This window comes from Sinocyclocheilus anshuiensis, unplaced genomic scaffold (assembly GCF_001515605.1).
Source record: "Sinocyclocheilus anshuiensis isolate Anshui unplaced genomic scaffold, SAMN03320099.WGS_v1.1 scaffold1429, whole genome shotgun sequence".
Lineage (NCBI taxonomy): Eukaryota > Metazoa > Chordata > Actinopteri > Cypriniformes > Cyprinidae > Sinocyclocheilus > Sinocyclocheilus anshuiensis.
In genome coordinates, this window is record NW_015548305.1 from 369,938 (window position 1) to 380,564 (window position 10,627).

General features: G+C 39.3%; 1 protein-coding gene across 4 annotated transcripts in view; it reads right to left on the reverse strand.

Moving 5' to 3' along the window:
- The window catches only part of LOC107656180 (activating molecule in BECN1-regulated autophagy protein 1-like), an 82,908-nt gene that overhangs the window by 59,118 nt on the left and 13,163 nt on the right, over positions 1-10,627 (reverse strand). For 3 of the 4 annotated variants that reach the window (XM_016443921.1, XM_016443917.1, XM_016443919.1), the window contains exons 8-11: positions 8,420-8,506; positions 6,524-6,706; positions 4,702-4,776; positions 3,689-3,789 (exon numbers count right to left, since the gene is read on the reverse strand). In XM_016443921.1, the coding sequence (XP_016299407.1) occupies positions 3,689-3,789; positions 4,702-4,776; positions 6,524-6,706; positions 8,420-8,506 (446 nt within the window). The remainder of the gene's footprint in view (positions 1-3,688; positions 3,790-4,701; positions 4,777-6,523; positions 6,707-8,419; positions 8,507-10,627) is intronic. The other variant, XM_016443920.1, reaches the window with a different exon arrangement.

The following is a 10,627-nucleotide window of genomic DNA, read 5'->3' on the forward strand; positions in this document are numbered from 1 at the left end:
TGTGTGTGTGTGTGTGTGTGTGTGTGTTTGTATATACAGTATGACAACAACTGAAGACAAATGAAGTCTGTCTATCTTCTATCTTCCCACTGAGCGTATTAGGGGTGTTTAGTTTTGTTTCTCATGATACCATTTCAGACTTAAAATGAAAATGCCATAATCTAATAACTACTTTGCAAAATGTTGGCCCTCCACTAAAAATTTAATTTGGATTTCAAAAGAAAGTAATTGAAGATCCCTGATTTTAGGGTAGAGAAATAAGTACACCGCAAATCTACAGAGAGTGAGAGAGAAATCCTGGATGTGTGGAAAGTTGTGTCTTAAAATGTGGGTATTTGTGCTCTGTGCTGTGGCGCTTGTATAAGGTTGTCTGAGAGCAGTTAGAGAAAGAGAATTCTTGAAGAGGGGGAATGTGTGCTGGTAATTGCCTCAGTTTGGATATTTGCCCTGGGGTTCACAATAACAGTCCTCTCCTCTCATCTTAGAACAAGGGCCAATCATACCTCATGGCTATGCAACTACCCTCTGCAACACAATATAATAAGAGTCCACAAAACAACCCCTGTTACTGAACTTTAATCCCAACAGTGATTAATGGATGCTGAGTAAAGTAATTCACTATTTAAAAACTGAAAAATTCAATATGATTAGTTCACCCCCAGTGCACTTGACAATTACAAAAAACTAGGTAAAGTACTGATTTAACAATAATTCACAGTTAATTTATGCACATAATTCATCTTGCCACAGAACAATTGACCATAATAACTGTTTGACAGTTTCACAGCCATATACACTCCCCTCCAAAAGTATTGGAACAGTGAGGCCAATTCCTTCATTTTTGCTGTAGACTGAAAATATTTGGGTTTGACATCAAAAGATGAATATGAGACAAGAGATCAACATTTCAGCTTTTATTTCCAGGTATTCACATCCGGATCTGATAAACACAACTTAGAAGATAGCACCTTTTGTTTGAACCCACCCATTGCTCATGTAACCATAAATATTGGAACAGATTGACTTAAACTAGATTAAAGTGAATAAAACTTAATATTTAGTTGCCAATCCTTTGCTTGCAATAACTGCATCAAGCCTGTGACCCATTGACATCACCAAACTTTTGCATACTTCTTTTGTGATGCTTTTCCAGACTTTCACCACAGCCTCTTTCAGTTTTGGGGGGTTACTCCCTTCAGTCTCTTCTTTAGCAGGTAAAATGCATACTCTATAGGGTTTAAGTCTGGAGATTGACTTGGGCAGTCTAAAACCTTCCACTTCTTGCCCCTGATGAACTCCTTTGTTGCACTGGCACTATGTTTTGGGTCATTATCTTGCTGCATGATGAAGGGTCTCCCAATCAGTTTGGTTGCATCTTTCTGTAAATTGGCAGACAAAATGTTTCTGTAGACTTCGGAGTTCATTTTGCTGCTGCCGTCATGTTTCATCATCAATTAGGATTAATGAGCCTGTCCCAGAAGAAGCGAAAGCCCAAGCCATGATATTACCTCCATTTTGTTTCAGATGAGCTTGTATGTTTGGGATCATGAGCAGATCCTTTTTTTTCTCCAAACTTTAGCCTTACCATCACTTTGGTAAAGGTTAGTGTTTGTCTCATCAGTCCATAAAACTTTGTCCAGAATTTTTGAGGCTCATCTCCTATTCTTCTTGCTAATGAGTGGTTTACATCTTCTGGTGTAACCTATGTACTTTTGTTCATGAAGTCTTCTGCGAAGAATAGATTGTGATACCTTCACTCCTGCCCTCTGGAGGTTGTTGCTGATGTCACTAACAGTTGTTTTAGGGTCTTTCTTTACAGCCGTCACAATGTTTCTGTAGTTAACTGCTGATGTTTTCCTTGGTCTACCTGTTCGAGGTCTGTTACTTAGTACACCAGCGGTTTCTTTCTTCCTCGGGACATTCCAAATGGTTGTACTGGCTGGGGCCAATGTTTGTGCAATGGCTCTGATTGATTCTCCATCTTCTCTCAGCTTCACAATTGCTTGTTTTTCACTCATAGACAGCTCTCTGGTTTTCAATGTTCCAATACTTTTGGTAACATGAGCAATGGGTGGGTTCAAACAAAAGGTGCTATCCTCTAAGTTGTGTTTATCAGATCCAGATGAAAATACCTGGAAATAAAATGTTGATTTCTTGTCTCATATTCATCTTTTGATGTCAAACCCAAATGTTTTCAGTCAACAGCGAAAATAAAGGAATTGGCCTCACTGTTCCAATACTTTTGGAGGGGAGTGTACATGGACTTTGTTTACATCACAGCTGCAACATATTTCACCCAAAAATGAAAATTCTGTCATCATTTAGTGGGCATATTTCTTTCTTCTGCAGATAATTAGGGTCCAAATGATACTAGACCCGACTGATTTTCATTGTTTGGAAAAAAAATTAAAGTAGCCTATCTTTCACAGAAGAAAGTTAGTCATACAGATTTGGAATGACATAAATGACAACATTAGTTTAACAGTATAAAAATAAAGGAGAGGAGAGGAGAGGAGAGGAGAGACTGAACGATTGCTGCTCTGTAAAGTGAAGCCATGATGCTCTTTTCTGTGTGAGCTGGAGAGGGTTTGAAGAGGGGCATTTCTGAACCTCGTATCACACACTGCAATTAGTGTGGGCTAAAGATGCCTCTCTGTGTGGGAGAGAGAATGAACGCTGGTGTGCAAAAGCGAGAAACAGCTCTGTGGACATTTGTATTGTGTTGAATTGGTGCAGGATATGTAGGGAGTGGGATCTGTGAAGTAAGGGACATCCACCCTCACAAGCACTCAAAAGATGGCTGACAAAAAAAAAAAAAACAGTTGCTCCTGAAAATAAGAGCTGTGCATGTTGTTTCCAAAATATCTGATTTTTTTTTTCTGCTTCCATATTACACGTCTAGAAATCTTCTATTCATTCACAACATCTGTTTGATTCTTCCTCACTTCTGGAAGTTGTTGACTATATGTAGATGCTCAGCGGCATATCCGATGCAGCTGGCAGCTGGTTTCAAGACAACTTTTTTTTAATAACCCTGCAATGCGGGCATACAGGTGTATAATGATGTATATTTCGAGATTATCTGGTGTTTAGAAAGTAACTTTAGTTGCATTGAAGTGTAGGTTTGGTGTATGGGACTTAAAGAATAGGAAATACAAAACCATAGCTGTTTGGGTCAGGCAAGGTAGAAAACATGTATAATAACAAGTTAGCTGAAACAATATTTCCACAGCTAATACTTTAGCTTCAGTTGCATATGGTTAATATTGAAGGGGTAGTTCACTGAAAATCTCATCTGAAATCTCATCTGAAGTTGTTTAGTATAAAAAAAAGGAGTCAAAACAACTTCAGTGTTACATGCCTTCTGAATCCCTACTACAGCTTTGTGCTAATTATACACATTTTGGGCAACAAGAGCATGAACGGATGATGACAGAATTTTTTTTTCAGTTGAACTACCTCTTTAATGCAGAAAAGTCAACGCTAATATAACTGCTGTTAAAGAGCCCCACTGAGAGCCCTCCTAGCCAAAATAGCAGGGTGAGTGGGCGAATTAGCACTCGTCATTGACCTGACACATGACATTACACAAACATTTTTGGGAAGTTTCATCCCTGACAAAGCCTTCAGTGAGTACCCAGCCCGTCTAATATTAGAAAACTCCTGTAGCTTTAGAGGACGAACATACCTGCGAGGACCCTATTGACGGATGAGTGTGTTGCCAGGCCCGGCTGTCCTCGCTCATGGAAGATTCCAGCATACGGCAAAAACTCTGGCAGGAGGAACCGCCTGGGAGAGATGGAGGGAAACAGAGGCAGTGTGAGAGAGAATGACAAGACATGTGAACCCAAGATTTGAGAGTTTTGAGGTCGAGGAACACATATCAGCATCACATGCATATTTCACAGGGAAGAAAATTCCATAGTGCACTGTGACAAATTCAGCAAAACAACATATCCAGTATGACAGATGAAATGTGCAAAATGCTGATTTTAAATATAAATGATTACAAAACCAATTTCAATACAAATTACAATTGTGAAAAGTATCAATAAAAAGTTAAAATAATAAACAAATTAAATTCCCCAAATGTGTGCTATATACACTACAGTTCAAAAGTTTCAAAAAGACTTTTTGCAGCAAAGATGCAAATTTATCAAAAGTGACGGTAAAGATGGTTACAAAAGATTTCTGTTTAATCATGTGAAACTTTCTCTTTGAACATTCTATTCATTAAAGAATCCTGAAAAAATGTATCAGGGTTTCCACAAAAATATTAAGCATCACAACTATTTTCTACATCAATAACAGAGTTGACTAGAGTAATGGCTGATTTGCCATCACAGTAATAATTAAATTTTTAAATATATTAAAGTAGAAAACAGCGATTTTAAATGGTAATAATGTTTCCTAGCATTACTGTACATTACAAGTAGTGTACATTTATAATAATATAATATTTATTTACATTATTATTATTATTATTATTAGAACATTGTGTCATTTCTCTTACATCAACTCAACTGTGAGTCAGGTCTCCTGTGTACTTTTTGTGCCTGCAGAGTGCTATTTGTACGACGCACAACACACTCTCAGCTGGACACTGCCCATGTATGCAGTAGGCAGTGAGGCAGCTCACTAGGTTTTGAAACAGAGTTAGCATGTATTTCTGGTGTATTGGCAGACTAAAAGTGTTCCTACCTGGGCACAAAGCGACCAAGGGAGGGGGCAGACATGCGTGCGTTACGAGGAGCCCTATGTCTGCTTCCATTGTCCCTGTACGTACACACACACACACACACACACACACACACACACACAAACACACACACACACACAACTGCTCAGCAACAATATAATCATTAGATCAAAAAATAATTTGTCTTTTGTAATTTTGGAAAATAAAGTTAAAGCGTGAATACTTAATAAATGAAACAACTAAAGTGTGTAAGCATTTTTGCAATCACATTTTAGCTGAATGAGAACACCAGTACGCTCACAAGGTAAGAGTGGGAATGATTGATAAAGAACTGAAAGAAAATAAAAAGTTTATGAAAATTTTTTTTGGCAGACATAAATATTAATATGAAGGCTAACTGAAAGACTGATGGGTTTCATAAGTATTCTGATGAATATGGATCTGTGGTCCCAGACTGCAGTGAACGCTGAACTCTCCAGCCAGCGGGTGGAATTATTCATCAGCTCAGAGGAGGGCATCTAATCCGTGCCAAAAAAAAGAGAGAAAGAGAGGGGGAGAAGAGCTCGGCGGTTTGGAGAGGAGAGAAACAACGATATTCAACTATTGGAGGGGTTGGAGAGAGGGAAAGAGAGACATTTTTTGGAGCATTAATGGTTCCATAAAAAGGACCAGTGACTAGTTGGCTTCTTCCAAAAACACATTTGCAAACAAATTAAGAGCGCGTTTGCATATTCAAAATATGATTCTGGACTTCATTACAGTTCCCAAAATAAGAGTATTGCTCAGGTTTGTAAATGTCTGATAATGAGATTGCAAGGGATGTGTAATTTCATAATTTGCTCATGGAAAAAAAATGGCTTAGTAAAAAAAAAATAAAAAAAATAAAAAAAAAGAGATAAGAAATCCAAAAGCAACTCTTATTTTTCAACCCCCCTATGCCCCATCTGCCTTTGTAGAGTCTTATCCAATGTCTTAACAAACGTCTGTTATACACGCAGCCTGTATCCCCTACTCACATATCCCATGGGCACCTATTTCATTAGAACGCATTCTAATCATTACACATAATTTACTTTATATTTAATAATATTTATGTATTCGTTGTGTACACTACCGTTTAATAGTTTGAGGTAAGCAAGAATTTGGCATTAAAAGAATTAATTACATTTTATAAGTTTTAAATAATTATTTTACAGTTTTATAATATTTCACAATTTTACTGTTTTTCTGTATTTATGATCAAATAAATGCAGCCTTGGTGAGCATAAAATACTTCTTTTGTGAACATTAAAAAAATCTTACTGACCACAAACGTTTGGATGGTAGTGAAATTTGTTTAATAATTAATTATAATAATAATAATAATAATAATAATATAATAATAATATAATATGTATTTTAAAAAGCACAATACAAAAGTTTGAATTCAACTGAAAACACAAAAGAATTCTTCTCTGACTTATATAACTTCACAGTTGTCCAGCAGATGAGGAAAAAAGCAGCAAGCACAAAGCCGTACATTACTACGTCCCATCGGAATCAGTCAAAGTGCATTTCAAGCCAAGGCTAAACCTAATGCCAAGCGCTATAAGAAGAGATGCCACGGGCAACTCTGGTAAAATTGTTGGCAAGCTCAGTAAGTCGGTTGAAAAGCAGAAATGATAACATTTTGGGATTCAGAGCCTGCCTTGTATGTTTGTTCAGTTGCCTAGCAACAAAACAGGGAAATAAATCCATAGAGATTTTTACGAGCGGATGAGAGTAGGTAAGAATGCAGAAACCATCGCTTGGCACAGGCTTTGTGTGTCTGTGTTGTTTACTTACTCAAACTCCTCAAAGTCAACTTCGTTGCTCTCCACGCTGGGTGCAGGGCCAGGGGAGAGGCTGCTGGGATTGGAGGACAGGGGTCGGGGTCTGCTGGAGGGACGTTGAGAGCGCTGGCGAATGCTGTCACGCCGAGACAGATACTGGATCATACGCTGTGCGTAATATGCTGCAGGGGACAACCTACACACACACACACACACACACACACAGAACACAGATAGAACCCACAATGATGTTAGATATTTACTAGACCAAACAAGTCATCCTCCTGTTTCTATACTGATGTATTAATCAAATAAATACATGCACAGAGATGCACTGATTCACTATATGTGTGCCAATATTGGTATACTGCCAATACTGATAGAGATCCTTCAGCATCTTAAACTCGTGAACTACAGCTATGGTTATTTTTATCTGTCTAAGCAGTTTTTTCAACTGGCCATGGTCATAACTTTTTAAAGTCAGACAAAAAACTAGATTGGCCCAATTTTAATTAAAGTAAGAAAAGTAAGACTGATTACCTCTTGGCTAACTGTTAGTTGGTCAAAATAGTTCTTAAAGGGGTCATATGATGCGATTTCAATTTTTCCTTTCTCTTTGGAGTGTTACAAGCTCTTGGTGCATAAAGAAGATCTGTAAAGTTGCAAAGACTAAAGTCTCAAATCCAAAGATATGACCCCTTTAAGACACAGTCTTAACATAGTGGCTATGTTTATGCAACTGGCTCCTGTTCACTGAATTAGTAACATTTTCATGTTTGTAGAGTAACCATCTGACCTTTTCCATCCTGACAGGAATCTCCCCAGATCATCTTCTGTTTTTAAAAATCTTTTATGCATAGCTGATATATACTTAATACTAACTTTAGTACCCACTCAATAAAAGCTGCATCTATTCTCATTTAATTCAGCTGCAGAGACATTAGCATTTTGGCAGAAGGACTCGCTGAATGAAGCCCTCAAAACTAAAATCCTCTGTGCAGTTTAGACAGGAAGAGCATCTGGAGTTTCATTCTGTCTTGGACTAGTTGAGCAAGGACATCTGCCACCAGCTTGGAACAGATGAGCTTAATACTAAGACAAACAGAGCTAAACTCCAAATAAACCCCAGGGTGTGACAATGGTCACACATCCTCACCAGTCACAAAGAGAATTACTGTAATTATGAAGCCAACGAAACCGAATATTTTCCTCACAAAACAACACAACTTGGCAGAACTTTTTAGAGCTCAAAGGAACTGAGAATCAGCCAAATCAGTGACAGTCTGTCTGTAAGAGCCTAAACACACAATGCGCACACACAGTTTATCAGCATGTGTTTGAGGACGTGTTTTAGGCCAATATACAGAGAGAGAGAGAGAGAGAGAGAGAGAGAGAGAGAGAGATCTGGGAAACAACCGTGTCATATAGTGCCAATTACTTGTGGCTCTGAATGTGTTGGAGTCAGACTATCCCTGTGCTCGGATGACTTCTAACACCAGGTACATTCTGCTCAGGGGGAATTGAGTCTGTTGTGGTAATTCACAGGTTAGAGGTGTGCGTCAGCCTGTGTGTTTGTGCAAACCTGCTAGCGGGAGTCCGTGCTAACAATCCGCCTTGATCCGAGACCACAGCTGATTCCCCAGAGCTCAACAATGACTCACTAGCCATGAACTCACTTTATTATGAGCCTCGCTCACAGAGTCAGAGGATGCTGACAGGCTATGTGTGTGCCCGTTTGAATTAGGGGGACATTGGTGTGCTGGCAGGTCTGAAATGTCACTCCGCTGTACGACAACGTGACACACACACTTCCTCATTACCTAGACCTCACCGGCCAAGTGGCATGACCATGAAATGCAGTTCACACAACACACACACAAACATACACATCACACACACATTGAATCACCTGGCCGGATCGGGATAGATGGGGTGGTCTCGTGATCCAGAGACGTTGTATCTGGAAAGAGACATCATGGATGACTCCAGCAGCCTCCTACAAAACACAATTACATTGCATTGTATGTTTCTGAATTGCGAAGACTTTCACTTCCTGCTCATTTAAAGAATCTCTGGACAAGACATCACAGAAAGAAGATGAAGACCCATTTTCCTCCGATTTCCACTATGCTGTTTCTACAGCAACACTCCTCACCATGGGCCATCACAATCATTAAAAATCTCATTAAACTGCACAAGGACATTAGTATGCTCATTATCGACAGTTATGCGAAGGCTAAATGAATGTAATGTGTAAGTAATGATGTGCGCTCTGCCAGGCCTGGCTAGGAATCGGTTAATAACCCCTTAAATTGGGGCATTTGTCAAGTTTGAGTTTGTACAATTCCTCATACAACAAAGAGTTTGCTGAAGGCCATTAAATGACAAGACCGAGTCCTGCGGACGAAAACGTGCTGCCTCAGACTGGCAGGGCACAAAGCTGGACGGACAGTTGTGTAGCGAGCGGGGCATTTTTATTCAGCATGAGTCAGTGTGGTGTGTGTGTATGTGAATGTTTTTAGTGTGGGTGTGCTCGGCTCTTCATTAGAATGCCATCTTCTGCACTTTGACTCACAGCAAAAACAGAACGGATCGATTCCGACGCCTTTTCCCACATTTACTTTGTTTGCTCCTTTTGACTCTTAAAGATCAAATTCTGCATTTTAACAGAGATGAAGCAAACAATGCTCTTTAAAAACGCACAAAATATTTACGAAACATCCTGTTCTGGTAATGTTGGCTGTACGGTATTTTTAACATGTTTTGTCTGCGATCACCTTCAGAAGTAGCACGTGTAGCATCATTTGGTACTACAGTATTAAGATCTTTTCACGTTTCTGTATTCTACAGTAACTTTTAAATGTCAGCTTTTATTTTGTATCTATATGCTACTCTAATGAGGCAACTGTTATTAATTAAACAATTTCTATTTATTTTACAGTAAACAAGTTGCTCTTGTTTCAGGTACGACACCATAGCACGTAGTGGGAAGACTTCATTCTGAAACTTTGCTCCAAGCTCAAAGCTGTGAGTCAGTAACACTGAACTGGAGCGGGACTCATGGGAGAACGTCAAATGATATTAATTCTTCTTGCACTTCTGCATAAGTGAAGTGTGATACTGTTTTTTTGTTGCACAGCATTGGCCTTAAAACACATCCAAATCACAGCACAGCCATGCACATGGGACAGGCTGTTCGGTGACATGAAAAGAGGAGGACTGTGTGTTAGAGTGCAAGTACATCATCAGAATGAAGACCTACAGGCCACTTAGTGATGGAGGTCTGTGCGCAAAGTTACCGCCACAAATGCACAGTGTAATGAGCTACTGCCCCCCAATGGACTTTAGCTGGCATTGCAGGAACCCTTGAGGGGAGTATCTGCAAAGATTGTCCCATATTTTAGGTCAGATTTCTTACAAAAGTGCCAATGTGATGAACTTCAACTTATAAAAGTGGGTCGGTTAACTTAACTGCAGCACCCAACAAAATCAGAGTTCTCTTTATGAGCCAAGTGACCTAGCGTTTGCATGACTACTAAGTCAAAGTAAGTCAAATGTGACAGTCCAGAGAAGCAGTTGAATACCAGGCTGAGTCAATGCTTTCCTTAAATGACTCAAGTAGACACAGTGCAGCATCAGCAGTCTGACCCAGAGCTCATAGGGACATTACCAAATAAAAATACAGGACTAGTTTTACAGGGCCTTAAAGGTGACATCATGAAAATCTGACTTTTCCAGGTTTTAAGTGCTATAATCAGGTCCCTGGTGCATCTACCAACCAAGGAAACGTGAAATAGGTTAACCCAGTAACTTTGTTTTGGTAAGCCTTTTTCTGCAAGCATCTGAAAAAACGAGCACGTCTGATTTCGCTCCCTTAGTGACGTGGCAAAGGGATCTCATTATAATATTACCGCCCCTTAATCTGTAAGCTTCCACTCACGGCACCATCATTTTGATTTCACAGGCGACAACGGTGTACCAGCTCTAATGCCATGGCGAAAGTTTGAGCAAAACATGCTAACTGTTCGGTCTTTGGCTGCACAGACGAGCACAGAACACTATTTAGAGTCCCAGCCTCAGAGGAGACAAGAGAGCAGTGGATTTATTGATTTATTTA